We start from the raw sequence: 27097 nt of genomic DNA, 5'->3' as shown, positions 1-27097 counted from the left end.
TACTAGTCTTTTCATATTTTTTCATGTATCATTTTACGTATTTTAGACTTAATCAGTCACCATAAACAGACAACAAAAATCACACGTCCAAAGTACTAGAAATTTAAGTATGTTATAAGAAGAAAAATTACTGAATTTTACAATTAGAAAGCAAACAATAAAAGCAAGGATAATGTATCAAGTGTACTTTGTTCATTTAATCAATGTCATTTAGGTTTAGCATTGCTAACACATCACAGCATAGTAATAGTATATTTTCTAAAAATAATGAAGGAACATGAGAACTCAACGCTTCCATTAAACCTTCACTGACAAAGTTATGTAGATTATCAGATGTTTGCAGTAGCAAAATGAAAGTTATTAAGATTGTAGTTCAGGTATATTTATCCCTGTATAACTAAGTTTTGAAATTTATAAAACACGATACAGATTTTCTTTATTATTAAAATGAATAGGGCACACAACACTAAAAGAAAAAATGGGACTCAACCATCATACACAAACTTGTTTCTGCAACAATCTTTAAATAAAATACACACACACACACACACACACACACACACACACACACACACACGTAATGGTTTAGTAGTAAAGGATCCACATAACTGGGCTCACAATTGTCCTTCATTTCTTTCTTATAATAGTAAACCTGCTTTAGGGAATCTAAATAATAAAAATCCCATTAACAGGAAATGAGGTTTTGTTTGTTTGTTTTTGTGGAGTCAGAGGGTAGAGAAATAATTGCCTAACAGAGTCATCTGAAGTTCCAGCCATGAAGTGGCCAAGAACTCTGGAAGGTGGGATGAGATTTGAAGTCATCTATTCAAAACTCACACTCTTCAGTAACAGACACAAAATGCTATTTGAGTAAAGTGGCTCACCACCTTTCTTGGTTCTTAAGACAGCGAAACAGAAGATCTGCAACCTACAACAATCTTGGGAGCAGGCCATTTAAAGCTTCCAAACCTTAAAGAAAATCATTGCAAAACTCATTGCAAAATGAGTTAGGACAGAAATTATATGCTGAATGACATGGAATGAGTACATCACCTTGGCTAAAAAGTTACTAGCACATATTGCTCTAAGCATCATTTTATCTCTGCAAAAAGAGGAAGATTAGAATAACTGTTGATGAGTTTCAGAGGGGTAGCCGTGTTAGTCTGTTTTTAGCAAAACAGCAAGAGTTCTGTGGCACCTTAAAGACCAACAAATTTATTTGCACCTAAGCTTTCGTGGGCAGAAACCTACTTCATCAGATGTAATAGTCAGATGCAGGGTTTGTGCCCACAAAAGCTTAGGTGCAAATAAAGACCAACAAATTTAAGGTGCCACAGAACTCTCGCTGTTTTGCTAGAATAACTGTTTAATTTTATCTCAAATAAAACAGGAGGACAACAATCCTGAACAAGAGAAGAGCAAGAAAACTGAATGGAAAAGGGGGTCACAAAGGCCCCAAAGTACCAAGGAAAAGCCATTTTCCAATGTTGTTTCAACAACAGTTACTGCTTAAGAAGTGCAAAGCCAAACATCCACTGAGACACACTAACTTTAATCTGTTAAAAATTATTTCTAGCATTTGGACTTGTATGACGTACTACTTCTTGAGTACAAAGAAACAAATCATATTTAAAATACAGACCATACCAGAGTGAGGGATATGTAGAGAGGATACCCAAAGTAACCAGCCTTCTGAATGTGTAAAACATGGAATGCATGACACTTTGCCTATTGCGAATTCATATCAAGAAGCCCAGATGTCTGCCCACTACAGAACAAGCTCATTGTTCTCAAAGGCAAACAGGTCCATGCTGAGATATTGCCAATCTTTGGTGGATTAAGACATCACACGTAAACAAGAACCATACTCATGCTGAAATTATGCCTTAAATCTCCTAGAGAATGCTAAATGGAGAGCTATGACCTGATAATATACTCTATTTCCACACAAATGGCATTCTAGTACATGAGACACACACGCTGGCAACTGAAGGAGTATATAACAGATGTATTGCCTGTGGGGAGGGTCTATACCACTGATCCTTATATAAGGGAGGGAAGCTTGTAGCAATAGCCAGACTGTCTGAAACCACATGTCAATATCCATGGGATACCTCAAATCTAAATGCTGAAGTGATTTTAGAGCCTTCTCCAAATTTGAGGCATCTGTCCCAATCATCATTGATAAAGCCATATGAAAGAAAGGATCAAAGAGCAAGTAATATTTCTACATTAAGTGGGCTCACTTTACATTATGAATGTTCTTAGATTGGGCAGCTTGATTTCTATAGTCTGTAGGCATGCTGGAGGCATTCTTCAATGCAGAATACTGAACAGGAAAACATGCTATTCACAGGTAGAAGACACATTCATTTCATCCTTTCTGGACAAAGCCAGTCTGATGGACTGAACCTCTGAGGAGAAGAAAGCAGACAGCAGCTGGGTGGAATGCAATCTACATATACAGAGTAAAGAAGGTCAGCAGAATACCAGCTTTTTACAGATTGTGGAAGATAAAAAAGTATCAGCAAAACAGCACACAGAATAGGAATCCTATTGGAGAACAATCCTGCTCCAACTAATTTATGCTACTCTGAAATGCAGTCCTCTCTTCACTTCATCCACTACATCAGCTGATCCTTGTTCATCTAACTGTGAGACTCAGTATGGTTTGAAACGTCAGGGAACATGTGGCTTCATTTGCCTAGTTGCAGTCTGAAAGGGATAGGGACAGGCCACCATGGAGCACAATGGGACCAGACTGTATAGCAGCACTGATTTATTCTAACCCTATGAAAAAAAATCCTCACTGTCTATTTCCCCTTCCTGTCCCAAGGATCACAGTTGAGAACACTGACTTAAAATTTAATGATTTTCAATAGTGATTATTTTTAGAATGAGTTTTATCCACTACATTCTATAAGCACTCAGCACCACTCTCTGAGCTTTGGCTGCCACAATGTCCAAGCAGCCTGTTACAGAACCTTCTCTCACTGTATGCCAGGGAAGAGGTGAAGCAGGCTTGCAGCCTACTTCAGTGGTTCACCCCCTGACTTCCTGAGCCTTAACGGATGTTCTGCAAGCAGCCCAGTCTATACTTCTCAGTTCTAACTCCATGGAACAGGTTAGGGAGCATACACTGTAATCAAATCAACTCCCGCTTGTAAAGAAAGCTGAAGAGCAAGAGCAAGCTAGTGGTATTAATATCGTTACAGAACACGTAGAAAAACGTAGACTAACAGACTGAGCTTCACCCATCGCAAGGGGATTCCACTTTGTAGTTTGCCAGCTGAGAGTTCTCTTCTTGTCCCTCCCATCTGTGCTCCCAAAAATAATGCGCAGAAAAGCCTATTGGGCCATTCTCCAACCCACAACTTCCCTCTTTCCACACTACTATCTGATGCATTACACTTGGTTCACTGCAGACTGGAAGTTGCAACTAGCAAACCACAATTAGTTCTCTTGCAGAGGATCTGATTCAGAGGGCACTAGTGGTAGCTGAGGGATCTCAAGATGCAACACATCGATCCCAAATTGGTGTTTGACAATGCAGAAAAATACTTTTTATTGATAAATTTTTATTTATGATAAATAAGTACTTATTCCTTTATGCTGTGAGCTTTTAGACTGTTGGGTTGAGAAACTGAGTGTAGTTCTCCTTCAAGTTTGTGAACAAGTTATAAAGCACACACTGTAAAGGCAACACTTAGGAGCCACAAATCTCAAAGTTATTTTGTTAGACAGAGGGCCCTATGCAACTGACACAATGTCTACAACTCCATGCTTTTAAATTTTAATCAACAATTAAATGATCTGGTTCCAAATTATCAGAGTCATGCTCATTTCTTATTGGTGATAAAACAAAACATACAAAAAAGAGTTAAATGTTTGTATGGGACAATTTACAATTAAACAGTGAAACTAAATACCTCAAAACCTTCTATTGTTAGAACTGCACATAAAGAATTTTTTTTAAATCCACAAAACATGCAAAGAATTTAAGTAACTCATGCTCATGTTAAACAAAAGCTAGAGTATCATGCTGTTATTATGCATCTTGGTTATCACTTTAAAAAGTTGACTTCAGTTGTCACCTGTGAAAATTTCTTCTTCATTTCATCAAAGATATTTTGTCTGCAACTCCAAAACACATCCTATAAAAACAAAATTAATAACCAATCATAATGCTTAAAGTATAAATGTTTTGTTTGCAGAGAGAAAGTTTACTCTATGCAAAGTGGGTATGACTAATGATTAGCCTCTCACCACACTTTTTCAAAGTTAATTTAAAAAAAAAAAAAAAAAAAAAAGACATCTTCCAGAAGTACTGTAATTTACAGGGCAAACTCTTTGCTGCTAGAGAATCTGGTTGTACATTAAGATGTGTAACTCCATAGATTAAAAGAATAAATAGGATTAAAAAAATGTTGGTGAGTGAATATATGCTATTTATACAAAGTAAAAATTTTAATGAGCACAAAACACCAGTTTAAAATAAACCACATCTGTAAATAAAATTTAATTAATGTAATTCGACTCATTGTAAAAAGGCAAAAAAGGTATTTTTCTCATATACGGACACTGATAAACAACTGTGCTCTACTGGTTCAAATTGCTGGATCAGAGTACAGGCTTTTAATTCAGAGTTTATTACTTCATTAACGAATTCTACAGTCAGTTTAACATAGGTTCATAAGAGATTAGAATATTTCCTTTAGCAGTAGAGTAATTTCAGTTAACATGAACTGGTTAGCAAAAATCCTAACCACAACTTGTACAAGATATTGTACACGACAAGATTTGAAAACAGTGTAATTAAACAAACAAATAGATGACAATTCTTTTCTAAGTCATACTGATAAACGTATATTATAAACCTAAATCATAAGATGCTGGTAGTTTTGGTGAAATATTTTAGTTCAACACTAAAACTAGTTCCTCACATTTGTAACCCGAACAGAGTAAAATTTTTAATTGGTAATCTATAACTCATGTCAGCAAATATTTAGAAAATGTATCAAGCATGGAATATGTGGACTGCTTCAAATTCTTATAGCACTGAAAACTGAAGGAATTCTGATAATGTAAATTATTTCACGAATAGGAGTCCAAAACGGATACAGAATTGTTGTATTTTTGTAATCTATGCCCGATTGTAGTGAAGTGTTTAGCTGAAGATAATACTGGAGAAGTGTTGGTGCTGCGTTTTGTAACGCTGCCAAAATATTGAGGAAGTGATCTACAAAATCCCATTGTGTTTCTCTCATATAACGTGTGCAGAAAAATGCAATAAAATAAAAATAACCATTTTGTAGAAGTGCATGCCAAGTGTTAAATTTAAAATTAATATTTTGCCATTTGAATCTGTGACTAATGGGACAATATATCTGAAAGTACAGTAATGTGGTGTTTAGCCAGAGGGGGACAAACTTAATAAAATAAATTAAATTTGGAAAAGACCTATGATGTTCTGTAGGTATGTGCCTTCTGCTGTCTCAGCTGCATGCTCGATACTGGTCTATATTATTGCATTACACAAAATATGAATATGTGACCTTTACAAATGAATGCAGTATATCAAGTGAACTATAAAAAAAGCTACCAAAATAAGATCAGTATATTTAGTTTTAATCTGAAGGAGAATCAGTAAAACATTTTGTTGTTCACACAGGGCAAGAAATTATTTTGATTACTTTTGAAGCGGTCAATAGTTTCAAGAATAGTAACTGTGTCTACAAAACCATATTCTTTAAACATTGGTAAGAACCAGTATGTTTGGCAGCAGTTTTAAAAATAAACAAAATATGCCAGATGTTTTTGCTCCCTATTTATTACATTATCTGCTTTCAATTTACATTTACAAGCATTTTGTTAAACCGACTTAAAAGATTTATATTGTTTCACTTCACAATTCAGCTATGAATTTGCTTTGCCACAAGCCCCACATGATGAGAGGCGCACAAGACATAATTTAGGAATTACTAAAACTTTACTTGCTACTATGAAAATTACTGTTATATTCTCCAGATTTTCAAGTTTTAGGGCTTGCCCTGCCACTGGACAAGTCAGAAACGTTCGAAATGACTTCACTGTAAACAGATTCTGGTTGGGAGCAGACTGGATGTTCAAAAAACTATTCTGCAGTTGTCTCCAAGGGAATCCCAAGTTATTTTACTGCTGAGTAAAGGAATGGAGTGTAATAGAGGTATGCCTGTAACCCTAAAAGAAGGAAACCATTGACAGATGTTAAACACTACTGAATCCTAAAATGGGAAACAACTGAGCCACTAACTGAAGGACTGACAGAAGAATCACAGAACCCCACTGGGGGAAATAACTTTCCTGCTATGAGAATGCATTCCAAGAACCACTGTCCATTCTGAAATGCAGAATTCCTGGAAGAGACAAAGGAAAAGACTACTCTGCTAAAGAATGTCTCACAGAGAACATAAGAAACATCTTTCCCTCATAAAGGGTGTGATCAATCCACCAAATATGTCAGCAGGTGGAGCTTTCAGTTCTCCTTCCCACCTGCAAATAAAGGAAGCCTGCAGGGTGGACAGAAAGATCTATAAATTACTGCTGTCAAGAGCAGAGGATCCAACCCTGAAGAAAATTACTACTGAAAGATTTCTCAAGGGTTTTTACTGCATTATAAATGCACTTTACCTAGTCAGCCTTGTATTTCACGCTTTAATTTTGTGAGGTATTTAACATTTTGAACACCCAGGAATCAACTTTAAAAGTAAATCTGTAACAAAAAAATTATATTGAAGCTTTCGGAAATGAAAAGCAACCGATACAGATTCTCGGTCATTAATTCTCCTGTATGTCTAGTCTAACCTAGTTTCCTTACTCTTTTTCCAACCCTCAGTAATTACTTTGTTGTTATTGAGAAACAGACCCCTTTTCTTGATACAACTGAGACATGGAAATCTGCCATTTAGGTTTTATGGTCCGGATCATGGTATTAACTACACTACAGAGACAGGCAAACTTAAAACTAAATTCTTCATGTTTTCTAAATACAATATTTATCTGTGATTAAAGTCACTCGGTCTTCTTATCACACATTTATTTTCTCAACTGCACTGATTTGGGATACCTCCACAGCTAGTTCATAGAGTTGAAAGTTTATGTTTTTCAAATACTGTAGTGTAGTCTAACTGAACGAAACTGAAATAAACTGCATGCATTCTATTCTGCATTTTAGAGATAAGCTTTCTTAAATATCCCATTAAAAAAGGTAAGACTGTATGTGAAAATTCCTAACTTGTTTACCTATATTTTAGAAATTATGAAGTTACTAATCTCACTAACACTTAAGTGTTATAAAACATTATGTTTTGTAAAGTACAACAGTAATACATGTTATTACGTATCTATATTTTTCAATTATTGGAAGAAGTTGTAATATATATATTATATTAGAACAAATGCAGGTTGACACTGTAGGCTGTGATTTAGGAATGCATCCCTATTATGCACATGCTTGAGTGCTTCCCGGAAACGAGACTGTAGTCAAGAAACATTTGTGTTCCTCAGACTAACATTTCATGTTTCACATAATTTTAAAAATAACCTAATTAAAGATGTTAACATTTTCTAATATTGTGGTACTAAGTTTTCATTTAAAATCTGCCTTCTACATAATGACAATAAAGAACTGCCTAGTTTGTATAAAGGAATTGGAGGTCATGGAACAGAACAAAGCTAACCCACTTAATAAATTAGACCACATCTCCCACAATAATTCAGATCTATAAAAAATTGAGATGACAAAACATGAAGTAGAAGTCATTTGTGTTAATAATTATAAACAAACAAGAAAACAAAAGATTAGGAATTAAGATAAGCCCTGATCCTGAAAGTTTCCCTACATGAACAAATGCCTGTATCTGCATGGTGCTCCTCTACAGTCAGTGGATGCAAGGGTCCACTAACACAGCAACTCCAAGTTTCAGGGCAGGCCATAAATTGCATTGTGCCATCCAAGCAACCCAGATCCTTATTTCTGTGAGCATCATCATTATCTCCCGCAGCAATCAAATGTAGAATTTTAGGCATATTCTTAACTTTAAGCATAATGTAAGTTATCCCCCTGAAATCAATGTGCTTTGAAATATAAATAAGATGACCAGGAAATGAAAAAAGTCAGATTCTTTAAAAGGAGTTATATGTAATCTTTTGCAGATGTCCAAATATAGTTTATTGTAATTATGTAATTTAAAGTTTAAAATATAGGTTCAAAATATAATAAAATTTAAGAGGATTAACAATACATTTTTACATCATGTTTGCAATTCTTCAGTTTGACTGAAGCACTAAGTTAATTAAATCCCACTACAGAATTTTAGTAAGTTACCCTATTTGAAAAAACAATTAAAAAATCCCATGATTTGATGCACCACAATTCAATGGTGGTTTACTTTCAAGCAATATTTTTTCTGACCAGATATCCCACTTAAATAAATGAATCCAAGATTTTAAACACAAGTCCTATTCCACTACTACTTTTCACTTTCTGAAATACTGTAAGTTTTAACCGTTGAACTAAAGCCAAATTCACCACTTCATGTCAATCAAACAGAACTTGCCAGGAGCAAATTCTGACTATCCCATCACACTTCTACACTTAGGATACATAAAACTCTTGGCAAAAAGAATATGACTAAGACTATCAGTAAGTAAAATCTAAATTCCATCCAGTAGTAGTATATATGCACAAATTTTAGGCCAAGATTTTCAAAAATGGTTGTCTAGCTTTAGGAGCTACTCTAAAAATGTCCTATTACAACTTTATGATCATCTTTTGTCTTTGATCATCAATATGGTGGCTCCTAAATATCCTCTCCCTATGGATAATCTTCACAAAGCACCTTGGAACAAAAAAGACATATGAGGTAAAAGTGTGAGTGTCAAGGACACAAATTATGCTTTTAGGCCAAATGGAGTAGACAACAACAAAAAAGAAAAAAAGTGTGGCTGTAGTGAACACAGATACTTCTCCTCAAAAATATTGGTTCCATGAAGTCTCATTAAGCAGAACTATTTTGAGAGGTTAACAGCTTGATGAATCCTGCATACCTCTACTTGGAAACAGCCTGATTTTTCTTGTGGCAAAAACGGTTTTCTACCTACCTTCAGACGCAACCATTTGTATTTGTCCTAGTCCATGACTGAGGTTCCTAGGCACTAAATAAATTATAATAATAAATTTAGAATCAGATTAACTTTGTGAAGTCAGTTTTGTGCCTGGAAGAAACACACGTATTATCTTATCCAGGCAAGTTTTGTTTTTGATACCTGAGGACCTTCAGGGCTCAAACAAGGAACAAGTTTCACGACCTTCACAGCTAGCAAAACTAAACACAAAGGTATTTAATCCCCACTGATGGTAGAGACTAACTCTTGCTATGGGAGAGCATAGTGTAAACCCACATTCAAGAAGTCATCTCCTGACGCTGGTGATCACAATTTTTACCAGCCTCTACTCTTCCCTTTTTGAAAAGGGCTGAGAAATCTGTGCTCCATCTAAAAAGCCTCAGAGTTCCTAGTTTCCTTTCAGTCTCCCATTTGGCCTAGGAACAGAAAATAAAGACCATACTAATCTTGCTAATTGATGATTAATGATTGGAAAAGCTCATGCTGATTTTTTTTTTTATATCTGTCAGCAGCTAAGATACAAAAGCTACTAAGTTCCATTGATTCATCTGCAGAGCCGTGCTTGTGTAAATTATATTGTTTGTGTAATTCCTTTTTCTCATCTCTGATATATTTCTATACACTATTTGGGGACAAATGTTCATCTTCACTGAGGGATCCCGCATGTAGGGTGACTGTGGCCATGTCTATACTGACGGCGGCAAATTTGATCGATCTTTCTGGATCGATTGAGCGGTCAGTTTAGACCCGCTCAATAGATCAGGAAGTCGACGCTGGTAAACCACCCCCTCAAGTAGCATAGCGCTGCGTCAATGGGAATGCTGTTCCCGTCAGCACAGTGCAGTATAGAAAGCATGCAGAAGGGAAGCAGAGCAGTCGACGTGAGTTACGCAAGCTACTGTGCGTAGTTTGCATAACTCCTGTCAACTGTCACCAAATCTCCAAGTAAGTGTAGGTCAGATGCTAGTCTGTCTTACTCAATGTGAATGAAACATACTCACAGGAGAGACAAAGACAATATGATAATGCCATCAGTATATAATAGATGCACAGCTTTAAGTCTGATTTTCATCAGACTCAGATGATGCAGTATATTTGCTATGCCAATAAATTGCCATTACTGAAACATGGATGATGGGAATGAGTTGGTGTTTACTAAATCAAGACAAGATGGGAGCTGATTGTTAGTGGTTTCAAAGGAAGATCTTGAATGTATAGGGTTTTTACCGTAACAATCTGCCGACACTTTGTCAACGATGTTCTCAAACAAGCGGTGCTTTTTGACTCAAATGTTCATAAAATACCAGGTGGCACTGATTATATGTGGCTTCCAGTGCCTTCCTCTCTCCCATACATTTGGGAAGAATACAGACCTCTCTCTCTCATATCCCGTGCTTGACACACAAATCAATGCCTTTTTTACTTTAGTATTGGATTCCTGCAATACATTCTACACAGTGCAAGCTCATAGAGACCACTCAGAAGCAACAACTACTGTAAAATATTGTAAGGCAAATAAAATAAATTACATAACACTTTCAGCCCCAACGAAGATCAGGGCCCATCAGGACACCTAGTAAGAGACAGTCCCTGTTCTAAAGACTGAAGTGTTTGGAAAGGAGAAGGAAACATTGTCAATATGTTATAGATGGGGGACACAAACAGATTAAGTGAATTACCCAAGAAAGGAAGTTGGCAACAGAGCCAGGAATTGACTCAAAGTCTCCAGAGTTCCAGTTCAGGGCTTTCATCCTAAAGCCATACTTTCTCTTCCACAGAAATAAAAATAAAACTAAAGATATGGAGGAGGCAAGTCTACCTACTTCTGGAGCAACATAAACAAAGACCCTACATTCCAGGGCAAGCTGGACCTAAATCCTTTGGTAAGGTCCCAAACTTCTAAAGCAGTCTGGTGGGAAAGAAAAAAAAACTTCTGCAGTTTCATTTAAATTAAAATATGGAAGCTTTTGATGCCTGAAATATGATAGTGAATAGTACAGTAGCCTCTATTTTATTTTGATATCAAATTAACTTTATTTTACACTATTCCCACACTTTTCAGTGTGCCACAGATATTTACAAACTAAGGCCATGTCTACACTTACAAGCTCACAGCTGCACTGATACTTGTTTCCTTATAGTGTCTTCGCAAAGCCTTTTAAATTATCTTCTATGGGAGATGCAGAGGATGTTTCAAATCTAAGCTTCAATACAGAGAGTGAGATTTTGGCAATGGAGCGAAATGTTGATGGGCTGGGCTCCAGTCAAGTTCTTATTTTCATTATTATCACTGCTTGCCACTCACCCCAAATTCAAGCCACTAAAATTTTCATGGCATTCCACACAACACTGTTTATGCCATTTCCTTAGTTCAAGGGGTTTTCCATTTTTCCTTTCCCTCATTTGAAAATTAAAAACAAAAAAAACTGATCCTATTCTCATATTGATGCAGAGTGGTAAAGAACCAAAAATATTTTCTGTATTCTAAAGGGTTGTAAACTGATGTTCTAAGTAAAAAAATACTTTTACAGTGTTCACATTAATGAAATGACATTTTATTTTATTTTTTTCACTGCAGGAATAAAACCCTTATATTTATTTAGTAATGTCTATACCACCCCATCTCCCCCACCAAGAGTCCCCCCCAAAAAACCCTTTGTTTTCAGGTATAGAAGATGTGTATACACTTCAGTGTAACTGGTCCTATATTTGTTACCATTCAGTATCTCAGTTTTGTAGGATTGTGCTTTGGAATCTACACTCTTTCAACAATAAAAAAAGTTTCTAGTCCTTATGGTTCTGAAAAAAAAAACCCTTGAAAATGTGAGCAGTGTAAACTGTCACTCCTGTCTGGCTGGCCATCAGATGGCCTGGAACAATCACTTGGAGAACTGTGTTCTGTTCCATTAATTTCAGTAAGCTACTAATTCTGACATCCAAAGATGACAAGTTTAAATTAAAGCATTAACTACTTCAGTGCTACATATACATCTACACTACAACTGCTACAATGCTGCAGCAGTGTTGTAGTGTAGATATTTGCCACGGCAGTGGAAGAGGGTTTTTCCCTCTAGAGGCAGTAGCTAGGTCAATGGAAGAATTCCTCCGCTGACCTAGCCATGTCTATACAGGGGTTTAGGTTGCCTGAGGTTGGCCCTGAGTGATACAGCTAGGTCAACCTAAGTTTAGGTGTAGATCAGGGCCAAGAATTTTAGCAGAAACATCTAGATAATGTACTTTTCCCACATTGTAAATGGGGCTTGTCTACCCATGGAGTTATTTGGAAATAGTTATGCTTTAAATTCATACTCTACCTTAATCCAAATTAACTTTCAAATGTAGACAAATCTCATACCTTTCCAGGTGCCAAAAGCCCAAATCTCTAGTATCCCTCATCAACTTCTCTGATTTAGGCCATCTCTACACTAGCACTTATGTCAGTATAATTTTTGTTGCTCAGGGGGATATAAAAAACACACATAGCACTGCACACACGTTGCTCGGGGTATGTCGGTGGGAGATGCTGTCCCACTGACATAGCTACCACTACTCACTGAGCTGGTTTTATTATGTCAACAGGGGAGTTCTCTCCCATCAGCATAATGCAGCTACACAAGCATTACACATGGAGCCAACAACAGGCCAAAAGTGGAGAACCATTTACTGGTAATGGTAACTGCAAACTAAGAATCAAAAAAAATTTCTGTGGCCTGGAAATATTGGCCAGAGTAACTATGTGGAATCTTACATATTTGATGTATCTGTTGCGATTGCAGAGATCGAGGACAGCTTTCATTCCTCCCTTGGACTTGGGGATTAGTAAGTACCAGATAGAATCCCCATCTAGCATGCTGATGAGGGACCTCCTTTATGGATCCCAGGGCACAAAGAGTCTGAACTTCTTTGTTCAGAGTAGTTGAACTGGTCTACTACTTCCAACATGCACATCAGATAGGCTGTCTGCCAGCTGGTGGAGGGGGATGAGTAAAACTAGACCCCAAAGATCTTCTATTTTGAGACCTACTTCCCTTGCTGGGGTAGTCTTGCCTTGGTTGGTAAAGTGTCTGTCTAAAATATTGCTGGGGGCAGTATTCCTGCTGTTGTTGCCCAGTAAAATCGTTTTGAGGCTGGGGTATAAATTCCCAAGAGTGCAGAATTCCTTATGAGTCTTTTAAACATATGCAAGGTTTCATCTATTTTGTCTGAAAAGATAGATTGACCATCCCCAAATTATGGCCTGCAGGTGCATCTGGACCACGGACACATTTTGACCTGCCCACTCCCCACTCCTGGCTCCGCCCCTTCCTCCTCCCCCTCCCTCATGGGCCCAGTGCATCGCAACCAGCCCCAAGAAGTGCCATGGCCACCCCTCCCTCGCGTCTACTCCTCTCCCACATTGGCCTAGCAGCACCCTGGCTGGAGCGATGCAGCGGCAGCTCCCCCCTCCCAACTCCACCCCTTCTCCCACCCCTCTCCCATGTGACATGGGCCAAGCCGCTCCAGCCCACTGGAAGAGCAAGACTTAGTGGTGTGGCCCTTGCAGCTAAAAGTCTGGGGACCCCAGTCCCAGGCTATACCTGCTGAGAGGTACATCCTCCAGCTGACTATGCAGCATGGGTTGCTGTATTACAGTTTGTTTGGTGACCTTATCCTAGAGCGGGTTGAAGATCAGGACCTAAAGGAATGAGGAGAATCCCATAGATTCCAAAGCATCAGGGGCCAATAAGTAGCAAGCCAAGAGTCCCTACGTCTACTCTGTGATCTACTGGGACCAGTCAGTATCAAATGTATATCCGGATCAAGCCATAGACGGGCGTCTGGGGGGACAAAGGGAAAGGGAAGAATATCTCAAATTCAATCCCAATGATCCTCCCCACAAAGTCATCCAGAGGTAATGGAAGGGGGCAATTTCTGGCGGACCCAACCACTGTCTAGCCTCATCTGAGGTCCAATATGTTGACTGCATGAGCTCAGAAGTTGGTATAGAAGTTGATGAACTAAGTTGGGCAGAGCAACACGTTCTCACTCAGTACCAACCCTGAAAGAGATCCCTGGGCTGGGGTTGGCACCAGTCTGTACCAACATCGCTGGTCCCAAAGAACTGGTCGGTGTTGGTACAGACACAAATCTCAGGGTATCCAGGCTCATGTGCAGTTCAGAGGATGGTGTTGGTGCCATAATTACTGATGAAGTCACAACTGCTGAGTGTGCCTGTGTGACTGGAGAGCCTGTGATCGAGAAGGATAATAGGTCTGACGTTGCCCAGTGGGCCAAATAGGTGGTCACCGCTGGTGGAAAAGTCATCAGTAATGGATTCACGCACTGCGCCGGAGTCAATGGTTCAGCCTTGCAATATTGTCTTGGTACCAGGGAATGAGTCAAAGGCCCAGCTCTCTCAAAGGTATCCAAGGAGCCATAGTGCCGGTCACCACTGTGAAGGACAACAGCTTTCTTCAAGATCTGGAATGGTCCAGTTTATGGGTCTTTTTTCTTGGTGGACCTGAGGAAGGAGAATGATTCCCCCCCTCATGTTAGAGGCCACCTCAGAGTCCTGCCAAGGAGCATCAGCATACCATGGCTCCAACAATGGCTGAGGAGCTTGTAGCATCTTTGGTGCTGACGAATGCCTCATGGATTTGCTCCATCAGGTGCTGCTTGAGTCTCAAGTTCCTTGCCATCTGTGTCATTTTCCTAAAGGACTTACAGATGCACTACCTGTCCTTAATATGCCCCTCTCCTGGGCACAACACACACGTGAAGATCACTATTCACAATAACCCACCCATTCACATACACACAGCAGTGTTTAAATCCTGGTGAAGGAATTCCACCAGGTAATTACAGCTAAATAAGCTTACTAGCCAACCTAAGAAACTACTAATAAACAATTAACTCAACTGTTTACAAGAAGTTCTCAAAGATAGAGAAAAAAGGGTCAGTATGAACTACCCAGAGTGCTCCAACTCTAGCTGCATGCGATGAGACAGAATTGAGGGGGGTTGGGGAGTTGCTGTCTTTATACAGCCAGTGGAAATGCTATGAGGCAAATAGCATGAGCGCCACCCCTACTGATATTGCTAGGCAAATTTTTCCAGCTTTGGTGTACTGGGTGTGTGCACACCTGAGTGGAACACATGTCTGCAGCCACTTAAAAAAGCAACTTTTATTTTTTGCAGCCAAAATATAAGCACAATTAAACCAGACAACTTTAACACATCTACTGTGTAAATATCTTATAAAAATACTCGGTAATTAAAAGAAAATTAAGACAAAAGATAATTAAGTATTGAAGCTGTTTAATATTCAAAGAAAATGGAAGTTTTTAGGGCATTGAATTCATTCATCATAGAATTTTTGGAGGTTTTTAACAACAGATTGGACAAATACCTGTCAAAGATGATCTAGGTTTACTTGGTCCTACCTCAGTACCTCAGCTGGACTTGATGACCTGTGATTTCCAAAAGTAACTATAAACAAAGAAGGTGCATTCATGCTATAGGAAATTTGGTAGAGGGGAAAAGAACAGTATGTGTAAATCACTGAACAGCAGCATGATATTTGAAGACCAGATTACAAAGTAATGCCAAAACTAGCTTAGAGAGATGATCTGGTTCAGCTGCAAAATGAAAGTTTGCAATACAGCTTTTACTGTATGAAAAAAAAAGTTGCTTTCAAAAGTCACTTGAAGAATGCTTTTAGAGTATAACAGGTCTTACGATTTGTTTTATCTAAAATTTCTCTTAATGCTCTAATCGTCAGAACAGCATATATCATTTTGTAAAAATTATTTCATGTTTACTCTGAAATGCATTCAAAGTCTTGTCCAAGTAATTACAATAACCTTGAAGGGAAATTTCAGTGATTCATTGCTCAATACTGCAATCATAATCTCAAGCAACACCCCAAGTGAAGTTAACAGCAATTTTGCATGAGTGGATATGCAGAACTGAGCTCTTAGATTGTATCAAACATATTTTAAATGTTTTCCAGCAGTCTAATAAAAGTCTACTTAAAACAAATTCAAATAAAAAACTGAATGTGAACATTCCCACATATTTGTAACTCAAAACACTACCACTAAGTGCTGGTACATAAGCACCAAAAGTGGGGGAAAAGGAAACTGCTCAGCTGTAATGAGAGAAACACAAAGGTGATTATTTTCAAAGCAAACCAGTAAGAACAGCAGTCATTGTCAATTTATGCAACAAGGAAGAAGTATCTTAAGAGAAACAGAATAGCAATTTAAGTAACCTTGCAGAATTCTCATTTCTGGTCTGAGCAACTTAGCAGAAAACAGGTGGCACTCTCTAAGCTCTTACAGTTTTTTGGCCCTTAGGGGCAGGAGTAACAGCAGAAGAGGGAGGCACTACCGCTCATCAGAAGTGGTTCACTTAAACATGGATCTTTTAGTGATGACCATGCACAGCAAACTGTCTTCAAATGAAACAAAGATGTGGATAGACTTCAAGGGTTTTAGTCTCCTCCAACTAACATTTCAAAGACCTCTTAAGACTATAGAGAAAGGCCTTTCCATACCCACATGTCTATATGGGTGAGAACATAGATAGGACGGTAGGCTTATTAAATAGAAATCTGTCACCATGCTGGGTAAGAATCTCAGATGAGAGACCACAGCACCACCGTATCCTTGTCAAACTTTATATTAGATGGATCAGTCACAGAAGCTCTAACTTCTCTCTCTCCTGGTGGAAATGACAAGCTCACAAAATGACCTGGCTAAAAAGGCATTTTTGTAAATTTTTTCAGGACTATATTAATGTGGGCTTTTTTAATCCAAAATCCCCCTAAATCTGATGACAAGGGGCTGCAGAGACTTGACTCTCTATTTCATGACTAGTTGAAAGATGTCAAATTAACCCAGTTGAAATTAGTTTTTTTTACACAAAGTATTTTGTGGGAGTGTCACAGGGCTGCTACGCCCCAGCACAGGCATCGGTTCATGTACGCAGGGAAGGAGGGGAAAAGGCCGTGGGTTTACACCTGCTCCATTAGATTCTCTGCCGGGAGGGCAGCAGGGCAGTCCAAGTCACCGGGGATCGCCCTTTCTTCCAGGTAATGTGGCCTAACAGTCCAAGTCAGCAGGTCCACCCTATAATCAGGGCCACATGGCCCACTAGCCGGAGTCAGTAGCACAGCATCCTCATCGGGGCAGTGTGGCCCAATAGCCAGAGTCTGTAGCGTGGCCTCCTCGTCGGAGCCTAAAGGCCAGAGTCAGTGATGCAGCCCCCTGTATTCAGGCAGCGTGGCCTAACAGTCTGTTGGGGTAGTGGGGTGCCATTCGCAGGGATGCGGTGGGTAATGGGGGGCTCAGGCCACCCTGCTCCTCTGAACCCCAGCCCAGGGCCCTGTCAGCGTTGTTGGCCACCGGGTCAGTGGGCTGCACTTGAAACACACTGACGCTGACACTCTGCTCCCCTTTTTACACCTTTCGGGCCCCCTGGGCTACTTCCGACCCTGTCATAGTCAGTGATGCTCCACAATCCTCCGTGGTCTGCGAGTTCTCCCATCCGTGTGGCCCCCATCAGCTCGGTCCCTCTTTGGGGCTTGCCTGGCAGTCTGGGCTCCAGTTGAGGTATGGCAGCTTTTGGCTCTGCCCCGGCATCAGCAGCAGTCACCTGGAGAGAGCTGGCAGTGTGCTTCCTCCCTGATCAGCAGTCTGCCCCGACTGAGCTGGATGACTGGCTTTTATAGCCCCCTTCCTGGCTGAGCATGTCCAGCAAAGGCAGGGGCCGTGGCTTCTTCAGCCTGCAATGAGTCCTCAACTCTCACTATACCAGTGCAGTGCTGATATGCCCTGTCACAGTGGGACAAATAAAGGGACCTGTTTGCATCATACATGTCTACATCCTCATCCACTACTTTGAGTTCTTAGTACTTACCCTGGAAAAGGTCTCAAAAGAATTTGATTGATCCTTCAGCCATGAAAGCCTGTTACTGCACAAAATGAAGGGTTGCTGCTGCAAAATAATAAATCATGGCAAAAAAGTGTAGGGTTCTGGAATACAAGACTGTTTGGTCAGTCTTTCCTCCAGCCACAACTGCCTTGATCACCAAGTTCTCATATTGGAGGGGCAAGACAGTCAGAGGCATCCTCAGAAGGGTATGGTATACTTTCTTGACCACGTTAAAGGCAGAGGCAGTTATGTAAGGTATTTGCTGCACCTTTGCCAGACAAGTCAAAAACAGAGTGCAAGTACACAGAAACCTTACCGAATGAAGATTCCTGACCTAGATGTCTCTTGATACTGGCCCTGGTACATTCCCAGGCAGGTACCATCTAAAAGCCATAATTGGAGCACTGGTTTTGATCTTGGGGCAAAATACTCCAACAGTACAGACAGTGCCAATAGGACTCAAAACTGGGCCTGAAGTAAGCAAAGACAATATTGCAGCTTCTGAGATGAACAAGGTCTTGGCAAGGTCTGTGAACATATACACTACCACAAAGTCTTCCAAGATCAGTCTCACAGTCCTGAATGTAGACTGAGTGGTGACACTTTGACGTGAAGTTGCAGGCTTTGGCGGTAGCAGGCTCACCCTTTATTTTTCTTACAAGGAGACAATGCCTCATCAGCTCAGCTGAAGCTAAGAGGGGTCCTGGAAAGGTACAATCAAAAATACTTCAGTGATGAAGGTACTCCACAGAGCCTAGAGGGAAGCTGGGTCTGTGCCAATGTGGGCAGCATCAGAGTGTCCTACCATTCAGTGATCAAAGGTGACTCTCAGCCTTATACTTCACAGATTTCTCATTTGGCATGAAGCTGCACTAGGATATAAAAGTTGAGTCTCTAAGCTTGCCTCAACATGGAACAGAAGGCATGCCCTCTGACATTAATGCAGTTAGGGTGACGCCTACAAATAGATGTCACCCTCTCACTGTATGCCTACCTTCCAACTAGAGATGCAGTGAACAAACATGCTCATCCATTATCTTTCTGCCATGCTGACATTACTCAAAGCTGAGCAGTCTCTCTTCCTCCTGTAGAGTCAAGGAAATAGACAACATTCTTGGGAAAAAAGCATGGAAACCATGCTAATCAAGAAACCCTCGAAACGAATAGGAATAGACCTGAGATAGATGATGAAGCAAGAGTGTGTTGAATCACTGACTGAAAAATACAAATACTTGAAGACTGACCATGGAACTCAAGTTTCTCCAACGTCTCTGGAGGCTGGCAATTCATCAGTGCTTCTGTTCTAGCAGCCACAGAAAAAAAAATTAGACCTATCTACAGAGCAGGGAAGGCTACAAATAAAAGATAACCTATGCTGGCAGAGCAGGATGAAGGTGAGCTGGAGTAGCCAGTTGCGCCATTCTTGCATGGAGATTCACAAATGACAACAGTCAAAAAGGTACTGACTGGAATCTTCAAACAGCAGCAGTTAATCTTAGGGATAGTGCACAATCACCAGAGAAGATGTGATTGTCTGCTACTATAACCCTAAGCAAAATACCCTTAAGAGACTGGTACCAGAAGTGAAAATCCTTCACAGATAGTATATTTAAGAAAGCACATTTATGGGGAAAGACTTAGATACTGTATTCTACATTGCATTACTGAAATAGTTCTGGATTACAGACCAGGAATTTTTTTTAAATAATTTTTGATAATACATCTGCTATTTCATCTTTCATTTTAATTAGATTTACCTTTAACACCTTGATCTCTAAAAATATCTGAATGTAACTAAAATCACCACTTCTGCTATCTACTAATTTAGCTGGCAGAAAATTCCCCCAGTTTTGTTTTTAACCTTTCATGCTACTATTTAATACAGTCACTGCTTTGAGACACTGTTCTAAGTAATGGATGCTAAATGTGCACATATAAACACAGCTTAAACCTTCTCCCGGGCCCTTAGTAAATGCTTCTCGTTCTCCCCCTCGATCAACCTGTTCTTAATAGCGAAGAATTTTGCTCATCTGTTATACAGATTTCTTATTTAGCTTTTAATAGAATATTCATTGCTCATGAGGAAGTAAATTGTGTATTTGCATCCTGTGCTACTTAAATGATTTTTTAAAATAAATACTCCACCTTGTACAAATAATTAAATAGTCATTGGGCCACAGAGACAGACTGAAATGATTCTATAGCCTGATGGCTAGGGCACTCATTCATCCAAAGGACAGACTCAGGGAGACCCCTATCAGAATATCCCATGGCTCAGTGGTTAGAGCATTCTCCGGAAAAGGTTGAAACCCCTGTTCAAATCCTGTCTCCTCATCATGAGGAGGGGGAACTGAACCCATGTCTCCCTCATGCTGAGTGCTCTAGCCACTGGGCTAAAAGTCTGAAGAAAGACGCCATCACCATCTCACCCCCAAGATTTTTAATGGGGCTCAATCTTGTAAGCATACTCAGTGCACGTTTACTGGATCAGGCGAATTAAGGATCTTGCTGGTGTAAGACAGATGTCCAAACATAGAAAGTGAAGCAGTACACATGCCCAGATTGAGAAACTTGGACACTGAGGGAACTTTAACCCTGAAAATGTAGGCACCAAGTAAGTTTAAGCACTTACAATGTTAAGCAGCAGTCATGCATAAGTGTCATGGTTCATAGTGGCACCTAAACCTGGGACTTAGGTGTCTAAATATCTTTGTGGATCTGGGCCATTATGCCTCCATAGTAACAACTTAAATGTATGGAAATGGAACCTCCTACAAAATCCACTTAACTTTGTCTGTCCTGAAGATTCTTTCTTTTCTGGCACATTGTTTAAAACAGTCCTTTGAAGCTCATAACACTTCCCAGGGTTTACACAGGCCACATCTTCCCCGCAGAGAAGTTACATACAATGGCACAATAATACATAAACTTTGAGTTTATAATATAGGGGACTCCAAAGCTATTTAAACTTAATTAAATAAAGAACAGGGTATGCAAGGGGGCAGAGGACCCTGCCTGTCTAACAGAACCTCCCCTCCTCACCAAGGGCTGAAGGGTCAGTGTTGCACACAGAAGGGCTAGGCAGATGCACAACAATTTCCAACACTTTGAAAGTGGGTGCCAGATAAGATGTCTGTGCCCTGAGAGAGTGTACCTAAGGATACTGAGATTGGGGCAGTGGCTTGACCCCATTCAGGCTCCACCATCTCAAAACACCCTTAGGAATCCCACAGGACAGAGGTTTGGATTTCCCTCACAGCAATCCTATAGCATAGCCACAAAGGTTTGCTTGCTAGGATCTGACACACCCAGCATACACCATGTAAAGAAAATAAAGAGTGTAAAATTGATATTCTGGGGAGTCCTAGGTTAAGTGGCAAATACATAAATAAATAATATCCATCTTTTATATAGCACTTTTCAATTAGTCTCAAAACACTTTACAGAGGAGATCAGTACCATTATGTCCATTTCACAGATGGGGGAAACAGAGAGGAAGTGACTTGCCAAAGATCATCCAGCAAGCCACTTACAGGGCCAGGAACAGGTCACAAGACCCACTCCACTGGGCTATGCTACAAATTATTGCTCAGATCACTGTCATGGAAAACTCTGTTAGCTCCTTCATTGTAATAGCTATAAGTGTCCAGTAGCAAAAACAGCTTAAGTTTTGTTTAGTTTTAATTAAGTTTTGTTTTTAACTGGATGTCAGATCATCCACTTTAATAACAGAATAGGAAGTTTCACTACTTGTTTGTCACAGCTCTATATATTAACATTCTGGATTAGAACACACCAGAAACAGGGGAGGCAATACAATTATAAGATTTTACAGAATCAACATTAATTAAAACATATTAAAATTCAGTTATTTCTTCTTTAAAAACATTGAAAAAATGCTTATGGTCTCATTAGCACATTGAATTATTAAGCACTGATGGTTTCACATATAAATATAGTAACAGAAATCCTATTTATCCAGACGGGTAATTTTCTCTAGAAAATATCAGACATTAGGGTGACTTCCCCACCAACAATGTCATTTGTTTGCTCCAGGGATAATAGAAATTAACATTTAAAAATAACTGAAAAATTGCATTCACTACGTAGAAACTAACAATTCAACATTCTGGCAAGTCTTATAGAAAGAACTCATAGAAAAAGGACTTTTCCATGCATTTATTTCAGTTTCCAACTAATTTAAAAATCCTCTAGTCTGGAAGCTTTAAAATAACTAAAAATCCAAATATAAAAGAATAAAATCAACAGCTTTCCTGAAACAAGAAAACAGAAGGATGTCACACCTTCACAGTAATTTCAATTGCCATTGCCAGCATACCAGCTCTCGTCCCATTGCCAATTCCAATCCAACCACTGAATCAACAGTTTGGCCAGCTAAGCTAGCATCAAATGGCCATGAAATCTTCAGCTGTCCCCAAAAAGCCACCACCAACATGGATACTGAAAGTCCCACATGCTCTGTCACAGTGCCTCCAACGTCACTACAGTGAGGACAAACTAGAATAGCTCATACATGCCCTTTGCAGTCCTCAGAGAAGCCATCTGTATACCAACATCTGCTCCACCTTGAAGTACAAGCTCATCTACAAGATGGAAATATTGCATTTAATCAAATTCTGGAGAGGACTCACTTCAGACAGTTGTAAGGCAGCACACTCTCACCCCCCCCCCCCCCGCCCCCCCATTGATTTAATGACATCAAGGATAAAGTACATATACTTTATACTGACAAGTGTACTTTGGACAGTTTAAGTTTTTGCACATTTTCTCTCCTCCCTCACCAATTACACGTTAAACAACATCCTGTAGCAGCTACAGAGTTTGCTTACTTCAGAAAGAAACATTGGGATGTAATAATGCATTTTAATTGCAATTTAGCAGGGAAACAACCATCATCATATGTCCAAACAACTCCCAGGGCAAACTACTCCACAGATCACATACATTGTGGCAACTTCAGCTCTACAAGAAGTCCCAAAGTCAACTGTACGTCACTGAATCCTTGCTAAATTTTATGTGATCAATATCAAAAGCTATCAGCAGCTTGTTTGCAGCATAGTAAAGTGTTTCTATATATACAGAAACACTTAAACATAGCCATTTAGTGACTCATACAGCCTATAGGTAAGTAGCTTCCAGTCTCCTGGGAAAAGGTGACATAGGCTGTATCACTCACCTCTTAACAGCTGGAACAAACCATTGTTAACAGTCAGCCCTTTCAACAACTACATGTGGTCCTCAAACTATTAACTCATGGAGATCATTTAGAACTTGGAAGAATAATTTTTAAAAAAACCTCACCACAGCTTCTATAAGCATTGTTTTGGGGTAGTTTGGATCCCTTAGCATTTAGCTAAAGGAGACCCTTTTTAGCTAAAGGGGCCCTTCCCACAAATCACAGTACCAGCACTACAAATAGCTAATACAGTAGGTAATAAAGCAAGAAGAGGCAGATAAAAGCAAAACCCTAAATCACATTTTAGATAATTAAGTTGCATCTATCCCATGCCCTACACAAGGGTAAAACAGTTTTATAAAATATTCAACAAATTCAGACAGAATTAACATAATAAAACACCCTGAACTCACAGAGAGTAACAACTTTTTCCCTTCCATACAAATTCCAAACCCACACCCCATACACAGAAGCCTGTGAAAACCAACCATCTTTTTACCGTGTTCCCTGGAAGGCAAAAATCAGCTTCTGTCAAGCCAGATGGGAAAAAAGACATTTCAGAATTGAAGACATTTAACTGAAAATACCCTGCCACTAACCACTTTCCACTTAAAGCAAGAATCAATTATAATTCAAATATCCCAGACCACCTCAGCTAACGTGGTATCACAAGATGAAAGAGGTAGTTTCCAATCTTGCAGCTGTGACACAAACCATTGAGGGCTTTTACATCCTCTCCTTTAACTGACTAGACAAGGAAATGGATATGTTCAATGTCATCTTGCCATTTCTGTCCCAAGCAAACAATATTAAGTTTCTTATCTTTCACACTGAAATACAAAAGCAGTACTAAGTAAAACATAGTTCTGTATTGCTTTTCAAGACCCTGGTTCAAATCCCACTCTAATTTCCTGAAGCAATAGAGATAGGCAACATGTGCTACAAAACTTCACTCAGCCCTTTGGGAGGTGATAAGAAATACAGTGACTCCTTCACCCAATAAACAGCAGAAACTCAAAAAAGGCCCACACTATCTTCCAGTGGTGAAAGTACAGTAGTGCAAGAGTCAGACAGAAACAAGGCAAACTGAAGAGATCAAGGGGAAGATCATCGGAATTTCAACAGGGACCTGGAGGACACAGCTCACCCACACCTCTCTCAAAATAGAGCTCCCTTATGAGACAATTATTGAATCTAACAGGTGTAGCTTGTGAATGCTGCAGTAAGAGATTTGTTAATCTTTCACATACCCTAATTCAACCATACTGAAAAAATTGAAAAGTTCAACAGAAAATGGCAGTGTGTGTTACTCATACCTAGGGTGACCAGATGTCCTGATTTTATAGGAACAGTCCCAATATTCAGGACTTTCTTATATATATGCTTATTACCTCCCTCCCCATCCCTATTTTTCACATTTGCTATCTGGTCACCCTACTTGTATGAGACGTATGGATTTTGCAGGGTTTTAAGACATCCCTCAATCGGTGTTTCTCTCATCAAAACAACCATTTTGTGTGTCTCATATATGCATTATAAAGAAAACTGAATTCAGTTGAGAAAAAAACATAAAACAGTTTACTTTATTAGAGAGTAAACTGTCAATGTTTATATCATTCACAGTGGTTTTTCCACTGGTTACTTACAAAAAGAACTGAGGTATAACTAAGAATCTGAGAAGAATCACAACAACTTTACAGAATATCACACCATTAATTCTTTTGAAACAATTATGTTCCCCAACCTGTTCCCTTTACTTCCTTCACACAAAAAAAGGGAAAAAATATCCTAAACTGATTAGACAATTAAAAATACACATCTGAATCACACACATATTATGAATACATTTTAAACCCAACAGGAATACTCTAGATATAGACAGTATATTCCAATTCAGATGTGTATTTTTAATTTTCTCAGCAGTGTAAAATAAAAAAAATTAAAAATTAAAAGGCGTTTTTTTTTTAAACTAGATTTTTTGCTAGATTGTTTTATTAATCATCCTCCATCAATTCCAGTTACACACCACAAGTACCACAGGCTTCTCCTGTCAGTCTCCTTTATTTCCTAGTTTTCAACCACCGATATTAGGTGCATCTCCTCCAGCTTTGTGGTGGTGGTGGTTGTTTGAAATATTTGGTTTCCATCACCTTTTTTTTTTTTTAATTAAATACTTTATTTTTAAGTTTTAGAAATATTTGCATCCAAAATAAAGCTTTCCATCACCTTATTTAGAAAAGGTAACTTACTTATATATAGATTCATTCAAAAGAATTTGCTTATTATATTAATTGCAAGAGATAATTACTAACAAAAAAATCTGTTCTCACTCTCTCTCAACCTTGAACAGTGACAACATAAGTTTTGTCAGCATAAGCACTTGTGTGGACAGCGCTTTACCACCACCTGTTGAGTTGGTTTTATTATGTCAACGGGAGAAAGCTCTCCCGTCGGCATAACACAGCTACACGAGTGCTTATGCCAGTAAAATTTATGTCACTCAGGGGGCTGTTTTCTTTACACTCCAGCGAAAAAATTTTTGCCAACATAAGTGCTAGTGTAGACAAGCCCTCAGACTGAATCCCTCCCACAAACCCATCTCCTTCAAACCATACAGACAGGGGCCTACTCTCCTACAGACAGACAATTTCTGTTCCTACACCCTAGATAAGGGTCCCAGGCTAACTGTACCTGTCCATGCAACACCCCAGGTTTCCTGGAACCACCCAGACAGGGTTATCCTTTAACATCTTTCTTTTCCCACAAATGAGCCTTGGGTCTGGCTCTCACTACCCACTACTTCACCTCTTCCTCCTTCACACGTGTCTCAAAGCACCCACCTCCCTCTTTCTTACACGGATAGGTACTCCCCTCAACCTCAGAAAAACGAGGTTTTCCTTGCTACAAGTGCCTCCCCCAGGCTCACGCAGGCAGCGACACACACACACACTCTAGCGTCCTCTTCTTCCCACATCACTCGCACCAGCAGTGACGCTGACAGGTGCCTTTTACTACCCCCCTCCCCCGCGCAGGCCTTCCACTCCTAAGGCCCAACCCCAATCTCCGCACCCCATCACAGGGACCCACACAGGCCCTCTAGCTCACATAGCCAGGGAGTTCCTTCCTACCGCCACTCACAAAGAGAAGGGCCACCGCACACCTCCCCAGGCCCGACCCGGAGCAGGGCCTCCCCTCCGGGGCGCTGGAACAATGTGTCTAAGGGGGAGCGGAGAGCCACTGAGCCGAGCGGTGAACCCTGCATACGATGGGAACCACTCCAAGCCGGGGGGGCGGCAGCAGCAGCACCCCTGATTCCAGCACCTGCACCTGACCCTCCCCTCTGCGCAACTCCCGGGCCGGAGCCGGGCGTCCCCCTCCGTGGGCCCAACCCGGAGCGGAGCCTCCGCCACCTCCCCTGGCCCGACCCGGAGGGCCGCCCACCCCCACCACACACGGCCCCGGGCCCGCTCCGGGTGGGGTCCCCGCCTCATCTAGATCTCCCCCGCCGCCAGAGACAACACTGGCAGCGCCTCCGCCCTCCCCCCCCGCAGACGCCCAGCGACCCCGCCGCCCGGGCCCCACCTCTTTGGGGACGAGCTGGTTCTCCTCGCTGGGCACCATGGCCGGTGGCGCGGCGCTGGGCCCGGCCGCAGCAGCCTGGGCCGAGACGTCGTCAGCGGCGGCGGCGGCCGGAGAAGGAGGCGGAGGGAGGCGCACGCGAGCGGCTCATCCTCCCCCGCCCCCCCGCACCCAGAACCCCGTCCCCCGCCCCCCCGCGTGGGCAGCGCCGCGCGGCCCCCACCCCCTCCGCCAGCGCCAA

General features: G+C 40.3%; 1 protein-coding gene across 4 annotated transcripts in view; it reads right to left on the bottom strand.

Moving 5' to 3' along the window:
- Positions 1-26979, bottom strand: part of USP47 (ubiquitin specific peptidase 47) — a 113048-nt gene extending 86069 nt beyond the window's left edge. For 2 of the 4 annotated variants that reach the window (XM_067540811.1, XM_067540813.1), the window contains exon 1: positions 26860-26979. In XM_067540811.1, coding sequence (XP_067396912.1) covers positions 26860-26898 — 39 coding nt within the window. In that variant the 5' untranslated portion in view covers positions 26899-26979. Of the gene's footprint in view, positions 1-4094; positions 4156-26859 lie in introns of those variants that run through there. The other 2 variants (XM_067540815.1, XM_067540814.1) reach the window with 2 other exon arrangements.
- Positions 26980-27097: the final 118 nt, after the last annotated feature.

The sequence above is a fragment of the Emydura macquarii genome, unplaced genomic scaffold, assembly GCF_026122565.2.
Source record: "Emydura macquarii macquarii isolate MOO-44397 ecotype Brisbane River unplaced genomic scaffold, CSIRO-AGI_Emac_v2 contig_587, whole genome shotgun sequence".
Classification (NCBI taxonomy): Eukaryota; Metazoa; Chordata; order Testudines; family Chelidae; genus Emydura; species Emydura macquarii.
This window is presented reverse-complemented; position numbering and strand designations above follow the sequence as displayed.